The sequence below is a fragment of the Rhinolophus hipposideros genome (assembly GCF_964194185.1).
Source record: "Rhinolophus hipposideros genome assembly, chromosome: 12".
NCBI classification, from domain to species: Eukaryota; Metazoa; Chordata; class Mammalia; order Chiroptera; family Rhinolophidae; genus Rhinolophus; species Rhinolophus hipposideros.
Window position 1 is genome coordinate 25,591,778 of NC_138058.1, and position 27,759 is coordinate 25,619,536.

The 27,759-nt window shown below is 42.1% G+C and overlaps 1 protein-coding gene across 1 annotated transcript in view; it reads left to right on the forward strand.

Moving 5' to 3' along the window:
- EXOC6B (exocyst complex component 6B) overlaps positions 1–27,759 on the forward strand; it is a 583,153-nt gene that overhangs the window by 548,670 nt on the left and 6,724 nt on the right. The window contains exon 21 of the mRNA XM_081069629.1: positions 26,935–27,047. Coding sequence (XP_080925755.1) covers positions 26,935–27,047 — 113 coding nt within the window. The remainder of the gene's footprint in view (positions 1–26,934; positions 27,048–27,759) is intronic.

Sequence of the window (27,759 nt, forward strand, 5' to 3'; positions counted from 1 at the left end):
ACTGGTTGCATAGTAACCCCAGATTATGCTGCCTGACCACATACTAAATTTACATTGAGGGGGGGGGAGTTGTGTGATTAAAAATCACTCATAAGTCTGCACATCACCTCTGGTTGTCTCACCATACCTCATTAAAATCTCCATAAAATGTGGCCTGTGGTGAGTGCGAGAGAATGTTCCATCTTAAGCAGGGACAAAGTTTTTGTTTCTGTTAATGGCTTTGCACTCTTCGGGTCCATGGTGGATATTTAGGATGGGTCTTCATTACCAATAGGTGAGAAAATGAATGCATATGCAGAAATAACTGTGCCAACCCTAGTCCTGACCTTGGAGGACTTCAAAAGCTTCTCTTTCCCTGACAGTACAGCTCTAGCAGAAGAGGAAGGCTCATTTTCCCACCTCAGCCTCTCATTGGAGAACACAGCACATTTAAAGACTAAGTTTCGGAGCTAGAAAAGGGCCCTAAGAAATCAATTAGCCCCAAATTTTCATTTTATAGATGGGGAAATTGAGTCCAGGACTATTATGGGTTTTTCCAGCATCACTTGTCAGTATATCTGTAACTGAATCTCCGCAAGGCAGGCCTGTAAACTGGTCCATTGAGGAATGAGTCTTAGGGTTTGCAGGTGCCCCGGCAATTGGCGCAGACAGGACACATTTGAGGCAGAGAGGGAGGGGAGTACAACTGCTCACACTTTTCCTGGTTCACCTCTGGCAAAGGAAGCTGTGGCTGCCTGGAGAGGGCACACAGGTGGTATTTTCGCCTTCCACAGATACCATTTGACCCAGCCTGTGACTCTTTCCTAATCTGCACCCTCCAATAAGTGCTAAGTGAAAACATTTTGAGGAAAGGCCTTTGTAAACGAGTCTCGCTCTCTAGTAAGTCAGGCATAATGGCAAAGATTTCATGACGAATGCCTTTGCTGGGCCGCAGACTGCTGAGAGCAGGGAGAGCGGGGAGAGTGGGCATGCGGTCCATCGGGGACATACGCATGCTTTGCTGAGGAAACAAGTGCCCCACTGCAGACCTGTAGCACCACTGCTGCTTCCCACCACCCACCAAAAAACCCAGCCTCATTAGAAGCGCAAACCAAGCTCCCACAGGCACTGTCCCCAGAGAAGTAGCATATACTGACTTGTTAGATGAGGCGTAGGCCCCTCTGGGATGGCTGCCAGAAAACTGCACAACCTTATGGAAATTGTAATGACTTGGGGGCCCTTGGGGGAAGGAAATGGCCTGGAAAACACCTGGTCCCTTAGCTTTGACATAGATGGCAGGTCGGGAGAAGGAGGAATTCATTCTATAAATATTTATTGGGTGTCTATTATGTGTTAGGCACTATTCTAGGAAATGGGTATCCAGTATGAACAAAATAGTATCATTGTCCACTGCTCTTTCTTCAAAACCTGTGGTGACCCATACCATGCTGCACACCAATAAGCTCATTTTGTTTAGCACGAATGCAAAGTTAACAAAATGTCATCCATAAAAATAATACTTTTATGGACTCAAACGTGTTGGTCTGGATTCCAACTAAATTGTTGACTTCTTGAGAGCAGAAGCAGTGTCTTCTTCCTTTGTAGTCATCCTAGCATTTCATATGGTACACATAGAGAAAATACTCAAAAAAGGGTGATTGATGTCATGCCTAAAAAACACACAATAGTATCTTGAAACAAACCAGAGAGAACTAGGGAGGAGGCTGGTGGCAAGTAAAGGTTTAGGACCCAAAAGAACAATATACCTGGAGGTAGGAGCTACAGATACCCACCGAAAGGAAGCCTTACTATTCATTGACTAGTTTTAAAAAATGTATGCCTGTATAATCTGTGCATAGCAGGTTTATTAGGTGTTAGCGTATTTGAATGTAAAAAGTAACAATATAAAACATGGTATATACCATATATTTTAAGGAAGAGTGCCTGCCTTGATTATGGTCCTTGATAAGTTACAGTGTATTCAAATTGTATTTTCAGTGCACTTGTCTCGACTTTACACTTGGGACACAGGTTAGAACATTCATTCTCCGATGTAGACATACGTAAGTAAGCCTTTAGTTCAGCAGATGCTATAATGATCAGAAATGTAACTAGAGCACAGTTTTTAAATGAGCCATTTGTTCTTTTCTGCTATGAGCATGTCTCTGCATTGGGTCTTTGACTGAAACACATACAAGCTTCCAGTAGAGTGAAATACTCAAACTTCCTATTAGCAGGAGAGGGTGCTAAGATGGAGTATCTTAGGGAGGTCATGAAGATACCAGTCCGAACTTTGCTTCTTTAGAAACCTAAAAATTTAAGAAAGGAAGGTTTTTCAGGGCTTTTTGGAGAAGGGAGCAGCAAGATAGAAACAGCTAAGGAACTTTCACTTGTTAAATTGGAGTAAATGCTCACCATTGATGAAATGAGAGACGACTAAGTAAATGAAACTATTTCAAGCTAGTTCAGGTAACAAGATTGTATCTTTAATTCCTTTCCTGTGTGTTCATTTGATACAAGAGTTACTAGAGAGTAGAGAAATAGTTGTGGTTGCAAGTTAAAATGCAAAGACAAGAAGCTTCTGAATGCTTGAGAGTGACAGTGGAAGAGGACCTTAGAGAGCTTTTAATCTGGGGCTGGTGAGGTGAAAGGTGCAGGCACCCTGGGTCTATTTCATTACAAGGTGCAAGGCTAGGTCTTAGGACCTGAAAGGGTTAAGATGAGACCTGGCACCCCTTTCATTATTTTGTAAACTAATCATCCCTTAATTGTCCCAGTTGGGAAGTCTGAGTTTCATAACCAATAAATTAGATGTGTCTGCGCCACAAGAATGAGAATATATTTGAAAACATTTTGCAAATTGCAAAGCTCTATCCAAATGTAAGTTAGACTCTCCTTCCAAAATGTTCCAAGTTTTTCAACATGTTCTCCTGGTTTCCGTTACATCTATATGATTTAGGAATAGAGCAAGGAAGTATGGTATTTTATGGTCGGAAGAGACCATGAAGATCCCTAAAGTTTTTGGCTTAGTGAGACAGCCCTGCTAATACTTCTGAAAGACACCCATGTAGCCTCTGTTCCATTCAAAAACACTCTGATAATTTCTAATGGGAGAGTAAATGTATACACCATTCTGGAGGGCAGTTTATCAATGGATATCAAAAGCTGTGACTAAGAGTTCTGCTTCCAGGAATTTATCAGTCATCACCATCATCATAGCTAACATTTGTCATCATGCATGTACTGTGTGAAAGGAACTCTTCTAATTGCTTGGCACGCATTAACTCATTCAATCCGCACAGCAACTTTGTTATATAGCTACGATTATTATCCCCATTATATAGATGATGAAACTGGGTTGTAGAGAAGTTAGATAATTTGCCCAAGGTCACAGAGGTGGTAAGTGCAAGAGCCAGGAATCTAACTTAGGCTGTCTAGACCCAGAGTCAATATTTCTAACCACTGTACTATATTGTAACTTGTCTTGTTTACTAAGGAAACAATTGAAGAAACGCACGAAGATGTATATTTAAGTATTTCATCAAGACATTGAGTAATATAGCAAAGGATTGGAGGGGGAAAAAACCAGCAGTAAGGGATCTGTTCAACTTAGTATGGTATATAGCTATTAAAAATAGATACTATGGCATCTTTAAAAATAATTACGTTCATCTATATGTTTTTATTTATGTGTAAAAGATTCTGTGCTGTATTAGTGAAAAACAAATCAGCTTTTGAAAGTAATTTGCTCTAATTTTGGTGAGAAAAAGGTCATGAAGGCTGGATACCAAATCATTGACCGTTATTATCCGTAGGAGATGAGGTTATGGACGATAGTTTTCCCATTATGCTTTTTTGAGTTAAAGAAGTTTTGGGGGGGGCTTTGTTTGTTTGTCCGTTTTGGAAATTTTTGTTTTGCAAAGAGCATATGTTGTTTTTATAAAGAAGTAATGTAATGAAGCTGCATCATTGGGGGGAAAATTATACACAGAAGAAGTATTCTCTCATACATATTACTTACACCCTCCACTCCTGAACATTCTGCTAATGGACAGGTCTCTTCATTATAAAATGTTTCCTCAGTGTATACGTCAAGAGCTTTTTGTTGGTTTCTCACAAGTGTATTGAGGTCCCACTGTGTACCACTTACTGTATTAGGTATTGTGGCTCTCAGAGCTCAAAGAATTGACTTTTTATTCTGGGAGATAACACATATAAAACACTTGGGTTTTTTTTCTGTATCAACATCTGGTTTACTGACCTAATCAATTGTTCAGTTATGAGGGACAAACAGTTGGAAGAATAGAAAAATATGTGATACAGTGCTTCCTGTGCAGCATAAACAATAAGTACAAATGCAGTTCAGAGAAGAGATAAATCTAAGAAGCTGATAGTCGTATTCAAGGTTTCCTAGAGCAGGGTTTGAAGGGTGGTAGGAAAAGGAAGAGGACATTTTATTCAATCTGGCCAGCATGAACTTTTATAGATTTCCTTAATCCTATAGTTTTAAGATTGTACTCTCATATTTAAAAATGCACTGAATCTGATAGGCCTGGGTTCAAATTCTGACTTCCTTGCTTATTAGCAGTGTGGTTTTGAGCAGTTGCTTGGTTGTTTGGTGCCTCAATTTTCTTGTCTTTAAAATGGGCATGGTAATAATATCTTCCTCTTAGAATAACATCAAATGAGACAATGCCTATAAAGCATTTAATATAGTGCCTGGCCCACTTTCAGCTCTCAATAATTGTAACTTTCATTATGCTTTCCCCAGCCCCTGAGTTTCCACCCAGTAGTCTAATCTCATATTTTCTAGCTCTCGGTACATATTTGTCTTTCTTCCTCTTGCGTATGTCTTCCTGGTTCCTCGCTGCCCTGTCGAGTATGTCTCATTGTCCTTAGCTGGTACCTATGTGTTGTGTGACCGTTTGCCTGATTGACTGTCAGCTTCAGTGCAGTCCCTTGCTTGCTCTCTCAGCTTTCCCATGATGCTCATATCCCAGCCTCCATATATTCAGACTCCTGAACTCACCACCAAACACAGAACTGGCCGGGAGAGTCAGGAACCCATTCTCTTTCTTCTCCAAGTCCACACTAGAGCTTTGAACACAAGTTGCCCCCTGGAACCAGAGGGTGACTTCAGAATTCCCATGCCAATCTTAAATCTCCCCAATACAGTTCTGGCTCCAGGGCCATTGCACTCCCCTGCTCAGCTCTGTGTGTCAGAGGCAATGCCTGAGCACTTCCAAAGGCCTGCTTCTGACTCCTGGCAGATTCTTACACGCAGCGAGAGATCTTGCCGAGAGCAGGGCCTGAGCTAAGCCATCGGCTGCTTTCCTTGTGTGATGGGCCCTGGGCTTTGCTGCTTTTATGGATGAGGCCTTGCCAACTGCAGAAACAATGAGCCTCTTTAGCACCCCCGTCACTGCCATAGGGTAACCAGAGACAGAATGACTCCTTTCCAAAGGTGACTTTGCTGGCCAGAGCCTATCACCTCAGTCTGGGCTTCCTGACCACTTTTTACAATTCTTTTGGATCAAGTAGAGCACTCCGTGGCCTTTTCTGGTTATAGAGGTCTCATTGTTTAATGGTCAGCACAGGCCTTTTGCAAGCGTCTCTTGGCTTTGGAATCCTAGAGGGTTTAGCAAACTTGACTTCAGTGGAATATCCATTTTTTTCCTACTTTAAGCATAAAACGGTGAATCATCGAAATAAATGTTCTTAGGTCATCTGGTCAGTCTCCTGGGTACAGCTTCAGGGTGTTTCCTTTAGAATATGGTCTAGTCTTTGTCCAGTCTCCTGTTAAATGTCCCAGATGTGAGGGCGTCCTCATCTTTCAGAACAGCTCAAAAGGATCACATGAATTGTTTTCTTGCAGCCTCCTTTCCTCTGCCTGCTGCCCTGTCAGTGAGCCCCCTACGGTGTAGCAAACCCAAGGGCAGAACTATTACTCTCTCGGGCAGAACTATTACTTCAGGGATGCCCTTCAGGACTGGCCAGGAGCACAGCAGAGCAGGTTTGTGTTTCACCTGTGAACTTGCAGATGGCATGGACGTGGTACCAGAGGTATCTCGGCTCTTCTGTTGAGTGTGGGGCTTCTGAAGTCTTCTAGAGCTTCCATTTCTCTCCCATGGCCCAATTTCTTCCCGTTTCTTTCTGGGACACCTATGCAATGTTTTCTCTTTTGTTCAGAACTGTGAAAAGGAACTGTTTGTTTGACTCTGAGTTTCCCTTTTTTCAACTCCCCCCACCCTGAACCCATTGCTCTCTTCCTCTCCCAAAGAAGAAAGAGGAAAGCAAGCCACAATAATACTTCTGTAAATTTATGGCCACTCTGTAATGTTTAATCACAGCTACGTGACTGGGGGCTTCAGAGCAGGCGTACAAGTTCAACGCAAGGTGAATCTTGTCTGAGATAATCTGCAAGTTCATTCAGAGGTGAGGGCAGCAGCCTCTTGCAGACGGGTGAGGTTAACAGAAGGTCACCTGCTTTTTTTTTCTTCTGGTCTTCTCCCCTTTAATGTGTAAACAAAGGGAAAATGTAACTTCCAATGAACTTGGCATATGTTGTGCTCACGCTAATCTTGGCCTGGCCAACTGTAAACAGTCCAATATCCTGTGGCTGAGCCTTTCCACCCATTCTCCGCCTTTTGGAGAGCATGAAGAAACACCAGCAGAAAGCAGAGACTAGCACCTTGGGAGCTAGGCCCTGGTGCCCCCTAGATTAGCACGGAGCCCTTGGGGAGGCCCCAGCGAAGACCTGAGACAGAGGTGTTTGCTCCGATATGTTCAGGGCCTTCCAGGACCCGGACAGCTGCAATTCTTTCTCAGTCAGCTGGCATTTATTGAGCTCCCTTTCTGCCCCAGGCAACAGAAACATCCGTGACTGCGCTGGACAGAAACAGGAAGAAGACAAGCAGGGCCAGGCCCTTCAGGTGCTGATGGGCTGAAAGGCCAGAGCACCTATAATCAGGCCCTGGAGGGAGGAGGAGGAAGGAGGACTGTGCTGGTGTCCGGAGAAAGCCAAAGGCAGCTTCTGGATGGAACCTGGTTGAAGTTCCCCCTCCTTTGTAGGCCTGTGCTATGGTTCCTAGCCCCGTTGTGGGGATGCCTGCAGGCCAGAGAATTCCAGAAGCTTATAGGGCCAGTAGGTACGGGCAGAAGGGCAGCCCATAGCCTGAGCATCAGCAGCTTACAGAGGGGCAGTGGCCCCTGGATATTTGACCAGCTCTTGCTTGCCACCCAGTTCCATGGCAGTCCAGAGCCTCGGGGCCACGGCTCTGGGAACATAGCTCTGCTTCATCCCAGGGGCCCTGTTGGGCGAATGTTAAATCTCAAACCAGTTTCTAGAACCCCTTACTCATTTTTACCCCTCTGGCCAACACAGGACCATTTGAGTAGCATGAAGTGGTAAAGAAAGTCCAGAGCTATTGAGCAGCCAATATGATGCACCTTCAACTGTGACATTCCCTTTGTGCTGTGCTTGGTACGTTCCGTGACCAGGAAATAGAAACCTCCTTGACTATGCTCGATACTAAGTATTGCATAGCTAACATGGGCCTATGCCAGGTAGAAACAGAGAAAAATTCTGCCCTCAAGGAGCGTATCATCTCCCTGGGGGAGGCAAGATAAAAGAAATAATTAGGGTAAGATAAGCTATGGTACTACCAAATGAGATATTGAGCCTGGAGCTGATTGAAGGTTTCTTTAGGGTCTTTAGAAGGGGAAGGACTGGATAAGTGAAAGAGAAAGGGGGAGGTTTTCCAAATCAGAGAACAGCACGAGTGAAGTGAAGGCAGAAATGAGTTGGTCAGCTCCATTGTCATTTTCTTCTTTATTCTCAACATCATCACCACTAATATTTGCTGAGTATTTACTATGTGCCAGGCATTATGCTGAGTGCTTTACCAAGTGAGGCATTATTTTGTCCACTTTAAGGAGAAGTTAGTATCTTGTCCAGGGGCACATAAGTAAGAAACAATGAAAATCTAAACAGACGACGACTCCTAAGCAGCATGACTTGGATTTGCCTCTTTGTGACTCTCCTAAATTACGGATCTCCTAAGCTCCCCACCCTCTGCCCCCAGCCCAGTGTTGTAAAATGTTTGTTTTGAGATCCATAAAGGGGACAGGGGAAGGTGTTGGGAAGATTTAGCTGCTAAAGAGGACACCTTCAATTCAGGAATGTCACCAGACGAGAACTAGTCAAAGGAACTGGATAAAACAAGATGATGGTGATTTGCCAATGCTCCGTGGTATCTACTTTTGGGTGATTTTCTTTCAGACATGGGAGAGATCTCAGGTAAAAGAATAGAAAAGAATAGGTTGTTTTTCCCACAGCTTGCTCATAATATTCAAACTGTGGGTGGTCCCCTCTAAACACTACCACCAAGGCTTAGGATCTGGCCCTCGTTAAGGTCCTTGAAGGAACTCCTCCCAGGGAACAAGCCACGTGGATAAATCTAATCTGGAGAATGTCCATCTGCCCCTGGCTTACAGAGGATATGGACATGATGGCTCTGGGGTCGGGAGAAGGGAGTTGTAGCTTGGATGAGAGCCAAGGGCTCCGGTCTACATTACGTTGAAAGAAAAGTCAAACAATTTTTGTTGCTTTAAAGTTCACCAAGGGTCATGTTTAGTTGCTTTTTAAAAATATCTTTGAATAATAATGATACCCTGTGATAATAGTGTTATTAACTATAGTGACGATGTGAAGTTTTCCAGTGCTTTCACTGACTATATCTCTTTTCATACCCTTATGCAATAAATTGGAGCAGATTTTTAATAAATTCACATAATTGATTGAGAAACTGAGTCAGAAAACTAATGATTTCTCTGAGACCTCACCACAAGCCATGCTATGACCCAGAGCTCAGAAACACAAAGACTTAGTGTCGAATAAAAGTCCCCATGCCATCAAAGACCCTATTGCTCTGGCCATACAAGAAATTAGAACATTGAGCTCGTGTGCAAAATAAGAGAAGAAATCTTTCCATCCTAGGATCTCTGAGAACGATACCAAACTCTCTCGCAAGGAGGCTTCTCCTAATTTCTCCTTCCCACCCAACTCAAACACTAGCTCATGGGTACTTAGATGCTTCTTGGAAATCTCAGACAATCTACTCAAATTCAAAGAAATAGAGGATAATAGCTATGGAAGCACAGCTTGCCTTTCTCTACCATCCCAGGTCAACCTCAGATACCTTTGAAAATTCTGTAGAAACTTCTCGATCCATTCCCAGAGGCTCAGCAATGGGGATGTAACTTCTTGACGTTACATTCAGAGAAGAAATATTTTTGTGTTTATCTTAGTTCTTTCTGGTCAGAGTGTCCTTCATGACCTCAGCATTACTATGCTTTTTTTTTCTTTATTCCTGTGGATGTTCTTTCCCAAGAAGAGATGGATTTCCTTTCAGCTATCTCGGTAAGAGTCTTGACCTGGACTGGCCATCTGAGTTTTCTCTGTGTCACCTGCTGTGGTATCAAATTCAGGAGGCGTTTAAGTTGGCCAACTAGGTGACCGACATTTTTACATCACTTCTGATATATATGGTGGTAAAGATTGACTGATACTCCTTTGTCACCATACCTACCTACCATGCTGCCTACTCCCTGGGTGGGTATAGGCCAGCATCCCGGAGATTCCCCTTTCAGCCAGAAACACAACTGGATAAATTCCCATTGTTGAATTAATTGGTACATGCATTGTAGTATATTTAAGTATGCTTATACAGTAGGGGAACATTATTTAGCAGTTAAAATCAAGGGACTGAGCTCACATGGTTAACATAATATTGAATGGAAAAAGCAAGTTTCCATTCTATACGATATTATATATGTAAACTAAAGCATAAAATATTGCCATAGATTGTTTCTGTATTAAATGCACAAAAACATGTAGGGGACACGTAACAAAATCATGATAGTTTCCTCCAGGAAGGCAAAAGGGACGGAGGAAGGGAGGGGATACCTTTATTTATGTTTTATTCCTCTAAAACAAAGGGAGGATCTTTTAAAAAGTAAATTAGACAAATCGTTAACATTTGTTCCCTAGGGGTAAGGTAGATTTTATGTTTTTTTTATTTTTTAATTAAAAAAGTAAAAATAAAAACTACCGTTTCCTTCATCACTTGTTTAGGCATCAGACCTGTGTTCGGTCCTCATAGATGTCAGTTCTCCACCAGCTGTACCACGTAGTAGAAAGGAAAATGCACCAGAAGTCAGGGGCTTATTTTGATCCCCAGCCCCGTGCATGGTAGCTTTGCAAATGACCATGATCAGTCTTCCTGGACCTCAGTTTCCTCCTCTGTAAGATAAAGGAATGGTGCTGTTCTCTGCGATCCCTCATGGTCTGACATTTTATCAGCCTCATTTCTGCGAAGCTATGAGAACCACTCTCTCTGTGCCATAGCTGTTTATTTGCTAAAGAGGAATAGTCTAGATTTAAAATCTTAGAGCTGGAAGGGACATGGATGTCATTGGCCATCCGTGACAGTGATTTTTGGAGGAGCCCTACTTAGCAGAGCACTGAAGGCTAGTGCCACACCCAGGGCTACAGTACTGGGCTTCTGTCTCCTATTCTGGGAACCTGAAAACCCTTCAAAAGCCAAAGGAATATATCTGAAGCTAACAAAGGAAAGCAGGACAACTAAAGATGAGTTTGCTCACCAAGAGCCAGATAACATGGAACAAACTGAAAAGGTTTGGGATCCAGAGTGTTTATGAAATACCAGGCAAAATTCAAGCAAAAATTGTTCCTTCCTCCAAAGAGAATTCTGAGAAATAATACTGTGACAGTTTCTGACATGAGGATCATTTTAGAAGGAGAATCTGATGGGCAAAAAGGTATTCGTGGTGATGGGAGGGGGGGGTAGAAACACAGGTGGAGAAGAGGCTCTGAGGATTCATTTAATTTCTAAGACGTTGCTGTTTCTTTGAGCCTTAACTGACTCAGGCCGCATTGAAACCTGCCACCAGCCCCTGGCCCGCTTTACCCTCTGCCTGGGAAACTCAGTGAGTAACGTCGAAGAATAAAGCAAGACGTAGCTTAAGCTCCTGCGTAGCTTAAGCAAAAGGCAGGTGTGAGAACTCGGAGATGTACTGATTCATCTGCTTTTCAGAACGGTTATGGGAAGCACCTGCCTGATTCATCCATTTGTACTACTTGCCTGGTCCCTGGAAGAAACTGATTTTTTAAAACTCTGCCTTGTCCCCCGTCCAGCACTGAGTCAGCCCGCAGTCCTTCATTTCGACCTGAGACAGTGGCCACCCTTTCTTTCCTCTCTCATCCTGTTGCTGCCATTCTAGTCCAGGTCCTCATTACCTCAGATCGTCCTGCCTGAAAATTTTCTCCTCAAGTCCATCTTTGTGCCACTGTAAAATCTATCTTCCTAATGAGTCACTATTGAAATGTTACCATTCTCCATGGCATATACCTTTTGGGAACCCTTAGACCGGCAGTCAGGCTCTTCACAGTCTAACTCAACTACCACCTCTTCAGTCTCCCCACTACTGTTCATTTAATGCCACCACTGCCCATCCAAGTTGTACACCACATTGGCCCTTGAGAGAGGCCCGAAAGGGCACTGAGTGGAGCGCCCAGTCTTGGGAGTCAGACTGTCCTCGGTCTAAGCCCTGACTCTAGCACTTAAATTTATGTTCCTTTTGGTCCATTCTTTTCACCTTTTTGAGCCTTCACGTCTTCATCTCCAAAGTGGAGATTCTTACCTCTTAGGCTATTGATTTTCCTGGGGATTAAATGAAATTGATGAGAAAGATACCTAGCTCAGTATCTGTCTCATGGTAGGTGTTCAAGAAATGTACAATTTCTTCTTCCCTTGAACATATCTCAGCGACTCCTATGGGGAAGCTCCTTGGCTTCCCCTACTCTCTGTTTGAAATTCCCTCCATTCTCTTCTCTGTTTAATCCAAATTGTGCCCATCTTCTTGAAAGCCTAGAACTTTAAATCTTCGGGGCCTCTCCCATCTTTCCTTGTTCTTAATGCATGTCATGCTCACTGGCTGGGCCCTTCATTTGGCTCTCCAGGGCAGGGGTCATGCTCATTAGCACTTTTTTTTATCACATGTATTTAATGCCACCTATTTCCAAAATGGCCTTGAGGTGGCTCATTAAAGTGACACATAGAATATTAGGAAAACAGAATTGAAAGGAAGGAAAAAAAAATTAATGAAAAGGGAAATAGCAAATACCCCAACCCCATAGGCCTTCCGAGGCTCTAGCATTTACTTAACACAAATCTTTGGGAGGCAGAATACTTTTTGAAATTTGGAGTTCATGGAGGGAAAACAAAAAGGATCCTTTGGTGGTTGACAACACTTATCATCAAATACCTCTTTAATTGATCTATGATTGGCTCCAAAATTTGGCATTGGAATCTCAGTTGCAATTTTATTCCTTCTCCAGCCCCTCTGAGAACAAAATAGATTTCAAATATATATCTGACTGGGCTAAGGGTCTTAAGAAGTTAGCTGTCTCATACTAAGCCTTTTGTCCAGACCCAAGCATATTTCCCAGGCCACAGAGATTCTAGCTTATTTTAAACTTATACGTAATATAAGGACATTCCCTGCTTCACTATCCTTTGTTAGATATTTTTCTTACATCTATCATAAAGATCCTGGATTGTCATTTGTAATGACTCATATAAGGCAAGAAGTAACTTTCTACAACTGATGTTTCTTAATTTATCCACACGGACAAGAGACCCCAAATCATTTTCATTATGAATGTGTGATAAGTTTTTCCTGCAGGTTATCTAACCAGCGTCTCCAAACTGTTTTGATGAACCATCATTGGCCAAAAAAATCTAGAGAACTCACTCCTAATGTACTTGTATGTTTAACAATTTATAACAGATCAGGATTAGATACTGAGTAACTCCCGAAGGATAATCCCACACACCCCCTCTTCCTCACTGCATTTTAAGAGACACAACATTCTCGTTATCTTTGAATGTCTGCTTGTGTGTACGCCCATAGGAGTATACACACGCATATTGCTGTCATTAATATTTCACAGCACAATATGTACGCAGGCGAAGTAAGGTTCATTATTCACAATAGTGGATACAAGATATTTTAAATAGACATTGATAATTTCCAATTTGGAAGATGGCTTTATCATATTGATTAATTCATCATTGTTTTTACTTTGTAATGTGGGTGATAAAAAGCTTGCACATGGGTACAGAGACATGTAAGCTCTGCCATTTTCTTGATATTTGCTTATACTTATGTTGTTAATATTATCATCAATCCATAGTTATCTTTGCAGAGGTGTTTGTAGACCACTTATTCATTTTGGCAGGAGCGGGAGGGTAGATTAGTTAAAAATTCAACAACACAGTCCCTAATCCACTTACCTAGGAACCTTTACCAAATCACCGTGTGCTGAAGAAAATGAACAATGGCCCACGGCTCCTGCCTCCTTTGACCATGTCTGTGGCAGCACCTCCATCCAGAAGCCACATCTGCCTGCCCTCCCCCATCCCAGCTCGGTCCGCCCGTAGCACAGGCCTCCCATCCTCCCCTTGAGCAGGTGTGTACAGTACGGTTATTACTACCCAGTGTGATAATAGGTTTTCCTTCTGCCTCCTGCACCAGGCTAGATGCTGTCATCCAGGTGAAATGGCCTTATAGAAGTCTCTGACACAAAGGACTGCTTGGTGTTGGCATTTTTATTTGGCAGTTTCCCCTCAGGCACCAGCTGATGACAATAGGAGAGCCTTAAGCCTCCCTTTCTTTCTCTTTACCAAGGTAGTCTTCAGCAGTGAAGAGTTTAGATAGCAGAACCTATAAACCACATTTATGAGGCAAATAAAGAGTTCTCAGAGTGATGTCCCCTTTCAGGGAATTGCTGATGTGCAGTTGGTCTCTGATAAAGAGCTCCATGAAGCTTCCACCCACCTGGCAGCTGGGCTGGAGGGAAAGTACAGCCACTACCCGCCCCTTGCCCTGCCCTCTCTCAACAGGGGGAAAATAGAAGAGGAGGTTAGACCTTTCTGGGAGGCCCAGGAGCTAGCTTATTGACAGGCCATGGTTGCAAAACTCATGTAAAAGCCAGCTTCCTTTAACTTACAGAAATCCAGAGAAACTTGGAACTTCTCCCCACTCGAGTTCCATAGCCTGTAGCAAATCCAAAGGCCGCCTTCAGATTTCTGTGAATCCCTAGATACGGCCAACCTTCTTGTTTCCTGGGCTCCCATTCCCACATGCAGGTTTGTAGCTGGCTAGTGTGAAACTCAGCCTCTTTGAGTTCACAAAAATAAATTCATTAATTAAATAAAAACATAATAATCGTTCACACAGCTAATTGAGAGCCGAATAGATGTGTCTAAAAATTGTGATTGAGGGGGTGTCTTTTTAGGGGAAATCACCTACTACACGGCAAATAGCTTTGAAAAGGTCACTCAACAGACATCGCAGGTCTCCAAAGAGGTTTAGAGCCACAATACTGATGGGACTTTCCTCCTTAGTCCTCTCACACATACTAGTTAAGTCTCCTCTCTTTAGATTAGCTCTCTGCCTCTCAAGAACTAGAGTAACATATTCCTCTCCCTTTTCTACTATATGTTTTGTCACCCTGGGGATTTTACAAAGCAAGATTTTCCCCAAACACATTTCTCTGCCCTAAAAGAATTCTGATGCCAGATGTTAAGATAATGACGTTTTGCCACCTCATTACAATTAGAAGGGTCTCCCTGAAGCCATTTTCTTTCCTTCTTTTAATTTAGAAGATATTAGACATCTTACATCTGAGAGAATTTCAGAGCACACTGTCCTTCCTCTCTGGCCTGGATCTAGAGGCAAACTTTTTCTGTAATGAACTGGATAGTGAATATTTTATGTTTTTCAAGCCATATGGTCTTCGTCACTTCTTAACTCAGCTGTTATAACACATAAGCAATCATAAATCATCAGTTAACCAGTGAGCATGGCTGTGTTCCAATAAAACTTTATTTACAAAAACAAGTGGTGACTGTAATTTTCCATCCCATAATCACAAAGAAAGCAGATAGCCACCTTGAGGAAAACAAGTGGAGAAGGCTCCAGGCTAAAATGCAGTCTCCTTAGCTTAGTATATATGGCCATTTATTACTTGCCTCATTTGTCTTGCTTATTCCTAGAGCAGTCCCCACCTACCTGGCTCAGGCGTAAATGTCCTTCTTTTGAACTTTCTTTGCACCCCACTAGTGTACCTTTTAGAGTGCTCACTTCATTCTGTGTCTGTTATTTACCAGACTGAGTTCTTCAAGACTAGAGATGTCTTATCCATCCTTTCGTGTGCCTAGAAGAATGCCTCATACATTGTCGGTTCTCAATTTCAGTGTGTTAAAATAGTTCCTGTTCTCTATTTCCTGCGTTTGCCCAGGTTTCTGTGTCAGCAAGTGCTCCTGGGATATGTGGGAGGCAGGCTGATCTCTCTTTGGAATGTGTGGCCCAGCACCCCCAGGGACAAAGAGTTGGGGGAGATCTTGGGCAATAAACACAAATGAGTCATCAGTCAATTATATGTTTTTAGTGGACTTTTCGCAATCATTTGATCTGCCCTCAGCTGTTGATAGGAGCTATTATGATTCCATACCTGAGGAAGAAAAATAGATTTGGTGGCTTATCTGGCGTCACACTGGCAGTCCGGAGACCACCAGCCTGAGGCTCTTTTCGCTGTGTCTCCTGAAAGGCACCTGCACATCAGTTTTTATGAAAAATAGTTTATAAAGATGCGATTGGGTTCATTCTGTCAAAGGCAGGGAGTAGACAAAAGAAACTTCTCCTGGTTTCGTGTTCTGTATATTATTGTTCTCTTGAGTAAGGATACTGTGCTTTATATAGTAGCCGTGTGCTGAAGAGGTAGCATAGTTAGCATTTGGGCAGTTAGATTCTATGTTAAGTGTACCAGAGGAGCATGTTATTTAAAATCATATTGTAGTCTATCCTCTTCAACATGAAAATTTTTCTGGGATGTATACAGAATCCAAATTCAGGTTTTTGTTACATCAAGTGTAACAAAAGGACACACCAGCTCTGGGGGTGCAGTTCTCTACAGGACTCAGTGTGCCTGTTCAAGAAAAAAAATCATGTCAGAAAATCACCTCTAGGGGAGAAAGGGGAAACTGTTGTCAGTGTGTCTTTGTGTGTTATCTTAGCTCCCACAATCCTTTGCTCCCCATGGAATCTTTGTAGGCATTTGGGGAAGAGGAAGTCTTCCCAACATGAGGTAGGCCCCATGCTGCACACCAGGAGCTAGCCGAGAGGTCACCTTGAAGCCAAGTGGTTGCTGAATTCCCCTTCACTAGTCGTAGGTATCGTCCCCTGGAACCTTGGAATCGGAATATTCAGGGCTGGGTTTCCACTCACGTATCTTGGGTATTATCTCTCCTGTTTGAAGTTTTCTTCTTTCTCACACAACCTTCCTTCTAGTACTTGTCAGGAGGACCCTAGGTCTGGTCCATTCAGCAAGTTTGTTGTGAGAAACAAATTATAAGTCGGTCCCACCATCTAGCCAATATCATTCCTATAAAAGTCAGTTCACCTATTTTAATTCCATGTAACATGTCTTTGCTGACTAACTGCTGGAAATCTAGCTTATGCTAGCCCACGCTGTGGAGTAGTCAGAGGAGAAAACATGATCCCCATCCTTGGGGAGCCCCCCATCTACATGGGAGATGAGGCTCATGTCACAGGAATTAGTGAGAAAGGCAAGAATATATAAAACAAATCTCACCAAGAATAGGCATGATATGAATTGGTTTGCTAATGACACTACTCCCGTACAGGGAACAAGTGGGGCATTCATTCTTCACCAGGCTCTTCATTTTTACTGTCTTTGAGAGTTTGGGGGTAATCCTTTCTGCCTAAAGAATATAATGGCCACCTCAGGATCATTTGATTGAATGTTAGCTTATAATTCTTACTTGAAGATTCCCTTCCCATGAACAACTCATCCACTTGAATTACTTCTATGTTTGCTGCTAGAGAAGTGGGTATGTTGGTATGCATTAACAAGGGTAAACAGAGTCCTACTTTATCTTAATAACTCTCAGTCTGAAGGCCTTTCCTGAAAGTCTGCATTCATTCTGCTATTATAATGTTATCTGTACTCTGTCCAATTAACTCACTCTGTGGCCTTGGACTAGTTTTCACTTTGACCCATTTGGATTTTTCTAGTCTTTCTCAGCTACCATTGCAATAAAGAAAGACTAGTCAGAAATTTGACCTAGCCTCAGGCAAATACCTAACCCAGAGACCAAATCAATGAGGATTTTCCAAAATAAACAGCCATGGCATCCTGGAAAGTGCCAGCCATCAAACCACCTCTACCTCTTGTCTACCTTGTGCTTTTCAGCAAGTTGCTTTTCCTGTCTGGGTCTTGGTCCTCCATACTCCCCCACCCCCATGGAATCAGAATTATAATTTGAGTCCTATCCTTTCCTACTTGTCCAAATTTCTGTGTAATAACCAATAATCACAAAATTTACTATGTTTGTTAACCTATGTAGCTTGTAAGCGGTCGTGTCAACTACCACATTAGTTTAGTTCTTCTAGTGTGATGAATACCATAAACAAATAGCTCTGTGTTTGAGATCAAAGCATCATTAATGACTGGTTGAGTTTTCTTTTAATTGATGTCACCCTAACATTTATCAGTGTACCCTATTCTATAAATATCTAACACTCTCCTGTTCTACCAGTTTAACAATAAAATGCCCCCAAACGTAATGTCTTGTCTGTCTCTTGAAAATGATTATCTAGTTTACAAAAAGATCATGTGTATGAATAGATCAAGAATATGATCATTAATAAGCAGTTCGCATCTAGGGAGTGAGTTCTAGGATATGCTGTTAGGCAAAATGCAAGTGTATTTATAGTATGTTCCCCTTCATGTGAGAAAGAAGAGTACATAAGAAAACGCACATGTATCTTCCCATTGTACAAAAGAAATAAAAGAAGGATAAACCAGAAACTAGATTAGTTACCTGCAAGAGGTGAATAGGAAAGATGTGGAAAGAAGAGGGGAGAAGAGCACAGGTTAGTTGGGATGGGGAGGGAGCGATACTTTTGACATAGCTCTGATGCATTCCCTAAAATAAATTAATAATTAAAATCAACTAGAATGTACGGGGGGATCCAAAATGCAACACGACCACTGAAAAAAACAAATCTAACTGAATTATGAAAGAAAAATATAACCACACTGAAAGGAATGAGTAAGAAAAGAACTAACCCAAATAATTTAAAAACCAGTATTTTGACTGGAAAGCCTAAAGACAAAACATACAAATACTATACTCTAGTTACTGAATTTGTTTCTCACAGGGGTATAGATTAACAATTCTGAAACTGCTTTATACTAGGATTGAACAAATACAATTGACCCTTGAACAACGTGGGGGTGAGGGGGGCCGACCCTCCACTCAATCAAAAATCCACATTTAACTTTTGATTACCCAAAAACTTAGTTGTCCCTTGGTATCTGCAGGGGATTGGTTCCAGGACCCCTGTGGATACCAGAATCCACGAGGCTCAAGTGCCATATATAAAATGCCATAGATCAATGCATACAGTCAGCTCTCCACATCCACGCACTCCCAACTGCAGATAGAAAACAGTACAGGTATTTATGGGGAAAAAATCTGTGTGTAAGTTGACCCATGCAGTTCAAACCCATGTTGTTCAAGGTCAACTGTAGGTAAAATATATTATAGATAATGAGAGCCAGGTTTCTCACTGTCAGAGAAAGAAGTGATAAATTAGGAAAGAGGGAAGGCTAAGAACCTGTGGTGTTGGACTGGAAATGGAGACATCAAATGTGAACTCATGGCTTTAATATATACATAAAAATAGATACAGAAGTAAATATAGATGTGTTTGTATGTGCAAGTCAGTGAACATACATATATTTCTTAGCTCTGTCGACTGAGAGGGCCTAGAAGCAATTATGCCTCAGCAGAAATGAACATTGAACATGCTCGGTTTCTAAAAACCATTCTCCACTTAAAAGAACTTGGAGAAGTGACTGATTCCAGAGCAGGGTCAGGAAAGCTACAAGATGAGCTTGGAACATCTTCTAGTGCCAGAAAGTAAGGGAGTATTCTAAAAAGGATAAGGGGGAGGTCCTGAAAATACACAAAAGAGCCAATCTGAAGGAGTCCCTAATGACCAAGCTGGAACACTTTGAACAACAAAATGAATAATGATTGTATTAGATTATAACCCATGAAATAAAATAAATATCCATGAGATCATACTGATATAAATAATTGGACAAATAAATAAATGGAAGAGAAGGGACAGCCCTTTTCCTTACAGAAGGATTCCAATTAATAACTACAGAAAGAATGAGGGAAATAGTCAAACACCACAGTAAATATTCTTTCAGGCATGGTCCACTGATAGGTGTTAAAAGTTAGGGGAGAAAGTTTAAGGAGAAACAGCATATTTACATAGTCTCCAAGTATAGCTCCCCAAAGAAATATATTAACTACAAAGGTAAAATAGTAACTTTGCAGTGGAGAAACTCATCAGCCCCCACCTTAACTGAGTGATCTAGGTTAATATTACCCATAATGAGATATATGGACATAATGTACACCTGATAGGTTGCGCTAAGAAGGACACAATATCACTTTGGTAGTATTTTTACAAAAAAATACATACCTTCAATTCAGAGTTTCTTAACCTCGACACTATGGACATTTTGGGTCAGGTAATTGTGGGGGACTGTCCCGAGTATTGTAGGGTGTTTAACACATCCTTGGTTTCTACCCACGAGATGCCCATAGAATCACCACCACAACTACCCCCAGCCTTGTTACAGCCAAAAATGTCTCCGGACATTGCCAAATGTCCCCTGGGAGGCAAGATCTCCGCTGGTTCAGAGTTACTGCCTCCATCTAACCATGGGAAAATATTGAGCAGACCAAAGTTGAGGGACATTCTACAAAATAAATGATCAAAAGTAGACTATTCATAAGTATCAAGGTCTTGAAAGATAAAAATGAGGAACTGCAACAGATTGGAAGAGACTAAGGAACATGCTAAATTGCAATGTGGGAGTCTGGATTGGATCAGAAAAAGGACATTAGTGGAAAATATGGTAAAATTGGAATAAAGTCATAATTTAGTTAATAGTATTATACCAATGTTAGTTTCTTGGTTATGATCATTGTACTATGATAATGTAATATGTGAATATTAGAAAAGCTGGGTGAAGGGTATAGAGGACTGTAAACTATTTTTACAACGTTTATGTAAATCTAAAATTACTTCAAATTAAAATTTTAAATCTGCCACTGCTGTTAATAAAATGCAGGCAGATTTCCATATTGAACTCTATGACATAGATATAAGCATAACTGGCATTTGATATTTCTGAGATTATTCCCATCATCTTTAAGTCATCCTCTAATAACCAGAATAAACTTAGAGTACACTGTGCATACGTGTGTGTGTGTGTGTGTAGTTTATACCACAATTTATATTTGCTACTTAAATTTTCTTATAAGTGGAAAACTTTGAAAAATATTCAGTTGATAGTTCAAAAGGAGGAGCAGTCAGTTGGTCATTTAATAGCATTTAACTCATTTGGCTTGGATTACAGTTATTCATGTTTTTCTTTTATTCTATATGAGGGGAAACCATTTCTTTTAATATCACTTGAAAGGGCCAGCCCTGTTCCTTGTATAATTAGATACTTTAAAAACATTTGCTTAATTCAGTGGGTTTATATCTACACTACGAAAACCTGAGACAAGCAAATATGTTTCATTATTCATATTTCAAATTCTGTGAGTAAATATTAGAAGAGGTTACTTTACTTGAACTTTTTAAACTTACAAAGGTTATAATTGTATGCAATTCTTAAGAAACAAATACAGTGAACATAATACAGGCACAAAGTGTGGTTCTGTCAATTCTATCAGAAGTGATCACATGCAGAATCAAGAATTTTAACAATGTGCTGATGCAGAAGAAAGTCCTCATCAAGAGCCAACAACAAGGAAACCCACAACTAATAAGGATACCTGGTCATGGGAAACAATGATCTCTCCTTGTGGTTGTGTTAGCAGGTTGTCCAGCCCATCCAGGCCTCACCAGCCAGACCAAGCCGTTGGCTGTGGACCCTCCTACCCAGCCCATGTGCACACTGATCTTCTCTCATAATGAGACTAATGCTCAGCTGAAACTTCTATTACAAGTGCTTCTTTGTACACATAGACCATTTAACTCTATTCCAGGCACACAGTCATCACTCAGCACTTGGCTGCAGTCGCAAACTAATGCCAACACATAGGGTAGATGGAATACTAGAGGTACAGAAGACTGTAGAAAGTGCTAATCAAGGTAAGGGTGTGGGTAGTACCCAGGTGCACCATTAAACACTAAATCAGATTATAAAAAAGCTAGTTCTTTTTAGTCTTTGTGATGACAAAGAGAACATCTCATTATGGAGCTAGTATTTATCTTCTATTTATGGCAAGCAAGAGTAGTTTCCCATTTATAATAGTGATGTAAAATGTTCTTTTACATTTTTCTTAGGATCAAAACATGAATCAATACAAAGAAAAATGTTAAGTAAATACGAGGTCGGACAATTAAGTTCGCGAACTCATCCTAGAAAAATTGCTACATACCTCATTACTGAATATCACTATGGTCTCCTTCAAAGTACTCCCGTTGGGAAGCTGTGCACCAACACTAGCATCTAGTCCACCCTTCAAAGCAATTTTGGAACTAATTTTCTGGAATTGCCATCAGAGCTGTCATCGTATTACCCTTGATGTCCTGGATGTCATCAAAATGTCTTCCTGTCAATATTTCTTTTATCTTTGGGTAAAGAGAGAAGTCATTGGGGGCCAGATCAGGTGAGTAGAGAAGGTCCTCCAATACAGTTATTTGTTTACTGGCTGAAAACTCCCTCACAGACAGTGCCTTGTGAGCTGGTGCATTGTCGTGATGCAAGAGCCATGAATTAATTGTTGGCAAACAGTTCAGGTCATTGTCATCTAACTTTTCAATGCAGCCTTCTCAGCACTTCCAAATAGTAAATTTGGTTAATTGTTTGTCCAGTTGGTACAAATTCATATTGAATAATCCCTCTGATATCAAAAAAGGTTAGCAACATCGTTTTGACTCTTGATTTGGACTGACGGAACTTTTTTGGTTGTGGAGAATTGGCTGACTTCCATTGTACACTTTGACACTTTGTTTCAGGATCGTATTGGTACACCCATGTTTCATCACCAGTGATAACATGGCCCAAAACATCGCCTTGCCTCTCCAAAAGGTCTTGGCAAACTTCGACTCTCCTTGCTTTTCATCAGTGAGCTCCTTCGAGACCATTTTTGCACACACCTTTCTCTGCCAAGATTGTCAGTTAAGATTTTCATAACCGTTTCTCTATTGATGTTTACTTGGTCTGCTATGCTTCTCACAGTCAGCCGATGATTTTGACGCACAATTCGATGAATTTTTGCAATGTTTTTGTCAGTTCTGCTCATTACTGGCTGCCCTGGCCTCTCTTCATCAGTGACGCATTCTCTCCCCTCAGAAAAACGTTTAATCTGTTTGTACACTGCCAACATCTTCATGGCATTATCCCCGTAAACTTGGACTAACATGTCCCTGATTTCACTTCCACTCTTGCCAAGTTTAACAAGAAATTTAATGTTTGTTCGTTGCTCTAATTCAAGCTCAGACATTCTTGTGACGGCACACAGAAACACGCAACAGCAATAATGAATGCCACTCAGCAAGATACTGCCACATGTCGACATGTGTGACTGTGAGACACTAATATAGCAAGGTTATGAAATCTTACCGAGCTGTTTGTACAGTTCTGCCAATATAAGTGCATGGTGGCAAGTTCACCAACTTAATTGTCATAACTCGTACATTTCCTAGCTCTTTCTGCCGAAGGGGCTTAATTCCCTACAGATTGCCCCCCAGTAGCAATTTAAAAAGACTCTCCAGTAGCAATGAGCACATCTAGCACCCAAATCTTGATCTCTAGTAACATTTCCACTGAAAGAAACCAGAGCTCATCAGAGAGATCGCTGGTTGCAAGGCTGGGGCACAGTATATGCAAGATGAGCCTGCAACACCTCATTATTCCAGAAAGTAAGGAAGTGCTCAAAAAAATGATGGGGGCATGTTACAAGGTAATGGGATCCAGTTTGAAGGGGCTCCCATTTGCCAAATCTGGGACAATTTGAATATCCAAATAATTAGGTATAGTAATGAATATAAGGTATTGAAAAAACGGAAAACCATGAGTCCATACCAATAATAAGTAGATAAATGAATGGGGAAGAAGGGAGAGCACTTGCCTGTGGTGGAATGCTAAGTCACAACTGATAAACGTGGAGAGAAGGAGGAAGTTGGAATATAATCAGTTTTCAGCCATTGTAGTAAAGACTGAATCAGACAAGAGTCCTCGACGGATGCTAAATCTAAGGGGAAATTTTAATTGGGAGAATTATGTGTGCATGGTCTTAAGTTCTCTCCTCAGTTGTTTACTAGTTGCAAAGGAAAACATACCACCTAGACGTGGAAAAATCAGACAACATCTTGACTGGGTGACCAAAATTAGTATCACCAATGAGACAAATGAATATTGTATACCTCCCAATGTGATACCCTAAGGACACAGACTCACTTATGTGGTATTCTGTCCAGAAAAGCATGTCTTAAATGTTGTTATGAAAAAGCGTGGAAAAAAACAAAAGTAGGGTGAAAAAAAAAAGAGGCAGCAAACTATATTCTTCAAAAATGTCAATATCGTATAAGAAAGAGAAATCTGTGGAAATAGTCTAGATTAAAGGAGACTAAATGAAATACCTAATCCTAAACTATATGTTATAGTAGATTCCCCCCCAAAAAAAGACTATATAGGACAGTATTGGGTCAATTCATAAAATTAGAATATAGACAGTTATTAATATTAAATTTACTAAAGTTGAAAACTATACTGTGGTTATGTAAGAGAACGTCCCTAATTCTTAGGAACACTTAAGTATTTGGGGATAAAGGGCCATAATATGTGCACTTTACTCTCAAGAAAACTCAAAAAAGAAATATCACGTGTGCATGTATGTGAAAAGAGAGAAAGAGAGAATACAAATGATGGAGTGTGTGAGTAAAATGTGGACAACGGATTTAGGTGGAGGGTATATAGTATTCTCTACACAATGCTTATTCTTTCAACTTTCTGATAAGCTTGAAATTATTTCCAAATGGAAAAAAATGTTTAATGAAAAAGCATGCGACTGTTAGTGATGACAGAGGCTCTGCATCCCGGGAGACATTTTATTAAGACCTGACAAGGCCATTGTCAGTGGAGAACCAGGCTGGGGGGTGGGGGATGGAGGGGCGGGGCATGATTCCCCTGTGGAATTCATAGTCCAGAAATCAAAGTGCTGTGCTGGTAAATAGTTCTACTGGTTGACTTGGCCTCTTTATTCTAACACTGTTCTGTGGAATCCAAAAGAACTGTGCCCCCAGGCAGCTAACTTAGTTAGATCCCCCCCAGACTCCAGTCTATTTCCATCTGTCTCAGAGGAGACCCCGAGATCTAGGTATCGGCCAGTGTGGAAAGAATACAGACCCAGTGTGATCGCCAGGCTCATACTGGTTGAGCTTAATGGAGGTGTGTAGCTTCCATGCCTCCAAGTGGGATAAATTAGGTAGCTTGTCACCCCAGAGCTCTTAGGCTCAGTACTGGCATTAAGAGACTTTGGCAGCAAGATAAAAACAGAAAACCTTCGAGCTAAGTCATGAATTGTCTTCCGCACCCCATTGGTGATTTGCCCACGTTGCATCAGCCAGGAAGACGTGGTGTTCTTTGCAATAACTCAGGAAATACTGACACTATTCATTCCGTCACAAAAATTAGGAATTCATTAATAGAGAAGGTAGTTTCATTCAATGCCATGTATATGTCCACATCTGAAAAGTGGTGCCTAACATCGTTTTAAGAAGTCAGGTTTTCAAATTTTTCTAATTAAACTTATTTGTTATTCATTCAGTTTTCTTCTGTTAGTTCCTTAGGGTGCAAACAGTAAAAGGCTCCCCAAGGTTCTCCAACATTTTCTGAGAAAGAACTTCCATTAAGAAAATGCTATCTCCTTTTCCATAATTTTGCCCTGGGATTTATGTGGGGGTGGGGGGTGGGGGAGAAGGGGGATGGGGAGCATAACCTTATGTGTAAAGCTCAGGACTAGAAGAACTTCTGAACAAGGAACACTCTGAGTGCCGACGGCACTCCCTAGGAGTGAGTAAAGAGGCACTAGCTCCAGTGGTCTTTGGACACGATGGACAGAGATCCCAAGGTGAGAAGAGGAAGTCAGGAAATTCTCCTCTGAAGGAGAGCTCTGTGAGGCCTCGGGGCAGCAGAAGGAAGCGGTAGAAGCCCTTTTACTTGCCAACTCAAACAGGCAAGACTTCAAGAGGCCTGAGAGGGCCCTTTGGGGCCATGCTGGTCCAGACCAACCGACGTGTCTGTTTGCCTCGCTCCCCTCGCCTCTCATCTTCAGCATCCCTTCCTTGGCTGAGGGTGTAGGGGCTTTTCTCAGTTTTAGGCTTGGGACTGCAGCCAATTCCCATCCTGCCTGAGGAAGTTCATAACAGCTATTCTAAGAGAATGGATGGAAGTGGGGGCTTGGCCAAGCAGGGCAGGGCCCACACTGCCTGTTTGCCCAGCTGCACAGTGAAGACAGACGGGGGAAGACGTGCCTGGAGCCCAGGCTCTGGCACTGGATTGGAATCCAGGCTTCTGTGCCTTTGTTCTGCACAGAGAGACAGCCATCTACTTATGTCCTTATCTCTTAGAAAAGGAGAAGTAGGGAAATGTCTGGAGTCCAAAAACGTGTATATGTCTCATTACTGGAGATTTTTTAGAGGGTCCCTCCTTCTATGCAGTGACGTGAGTCTGGGACGGTGGCCCTTCTAGAAGCTTATGCAGGGGAGCGAACAGTTTCCATTTCATCACCCTGACCTTTGAAATGCACTGACTTTATTTATTTATTTACTTTTTTAGCTAAAATTTTAAAAATATTTGTTAGAGTGATACCTGAGGCTAAAACTGGCTGGGAAGGAAAGCCTTTGACAACATTTAGTTTCTCTAAGTCAAAATTTCCCCCAGTCTGAGAACTCAGTTGACCCTCAGAAAACTCTCCTTATCTTCTTATAAATACACATCTAGTTTTTGGCACTCCTCTCTAGCACTCATAACCCCAGTTCCAGACTCCGCGTCCTTAGTCATGGGCCATTTTTCAGTCCTGCCCTCCACGGCCCTGGTTTCCATCTGCTCAGCCAGTGTCCAGCACGCCTTTCCTCATGCTCGTACTCCATGACCCATGTGTGCCTTGGTTCAGTGTTTTTGTGTTGTCTGTGTGGTGTTGGTGTGTGGGCTGGATATGTGTACGTGTCAGCTGGGTAGCTTGGGCAAAGTTCATGCAGCAAGTTATGGACATAGTACTTGAAAAAGGTACTTGACCTTTTGACCTCAGAGCTCATACGATTGCGTATGTGGCACAGGACCACGTCCACCTTTATGTGTTCATTGTTGAATTCTGAGCTGCTAGAATGGTACTTGACACATGGCAGGCATTCAATAAGTATTTATTAAATGAGTGATTATTATGATAGTCTTGTGTTATGCTTCAGTCCCGTGTTAGTTTCTTTTCAGACCTCAGAGCTAACTGCTAGCTTGTAGTCTTAGCGACACACAGGGCTTATGGCAGAGATGGCTGACCTCTAATGATGACTCGTGTATTTTCTTAGTTGCATTACAGTCTGTAACCATTCTTGCTCTTATTACATTTGTGTTTCTATTTTTCAGCACTACTCTTAGCTGATAATGAAGGATGCTAGAGGTTTCTGAGGGGTTTGCCTTGTCTGTCTGCTAATCCCTGGGGTGTGGATTTGAATATTTTACAGCTCTTGGATCTCTTCATCCAGTGGGATTGGTCAACCTACCTTGCCGACTATGGCCAGCCCAACTGCAAGTACCTCCGCGTAAACCCAGTAACAGCTCTGACCCTGCTTGAGAAGTGAGTACCCAGTCCCATGGTCTGTGTCACGAAGTGGAGAAATGGGATTGGCGATGGGGGTGGGATATGGAGGGTAGTTGTATCTGTGCCAGCACCTCCAAAAGACAGCAGAGAGGCCCTGCTCTCGAGGTTGCCATGGGTACTATCAGCAGTCTCCATCATACATTCAGCAGTCCAGTCTTCTGGTAGCCTCTTACGTCATGAACCCACGAGCTAGGCCAAGTACGGGTCAGTTGGACTCTGACGTTACTTTGGAGCTGAATGGGCAACATATCTTTAACGAGAGATGACAAGGAAAGAAGATGTCTTAGTTGGGGGCTCAGGCCAGCCTGGTGAGCAAAGTGAGTCTGGCCCCGACCATCTGGGGTGTGATGATGGATAGAACAGCCTCCCAGAACAGATGGCGTCTCCGTTCCTAGCAGAGAAGTTCCCGGACTTCCTGAAACCGTCCCCAGCCGCCCCCCACCCCCGTCACCCCCCCGCCCCGCCAGATTGAGCTTTATTGTGCTGACTGGCCCAAGAAAGCTATGTTGGAGAAGATGTCTGATTCTTGCCATAGGTTGTCACTACTTGGCAAAAGCTGCCACCACTGAGATTGGGTTAGCCAGCTCCACAATCTCGCAGCTTACCAGTACGTCACCTACATGCTGCCATTTGCTGTGTACTACAGAGTGGCTCTGGCTTTTGCTAACCTAGTGGAGAGCTGGCAGGC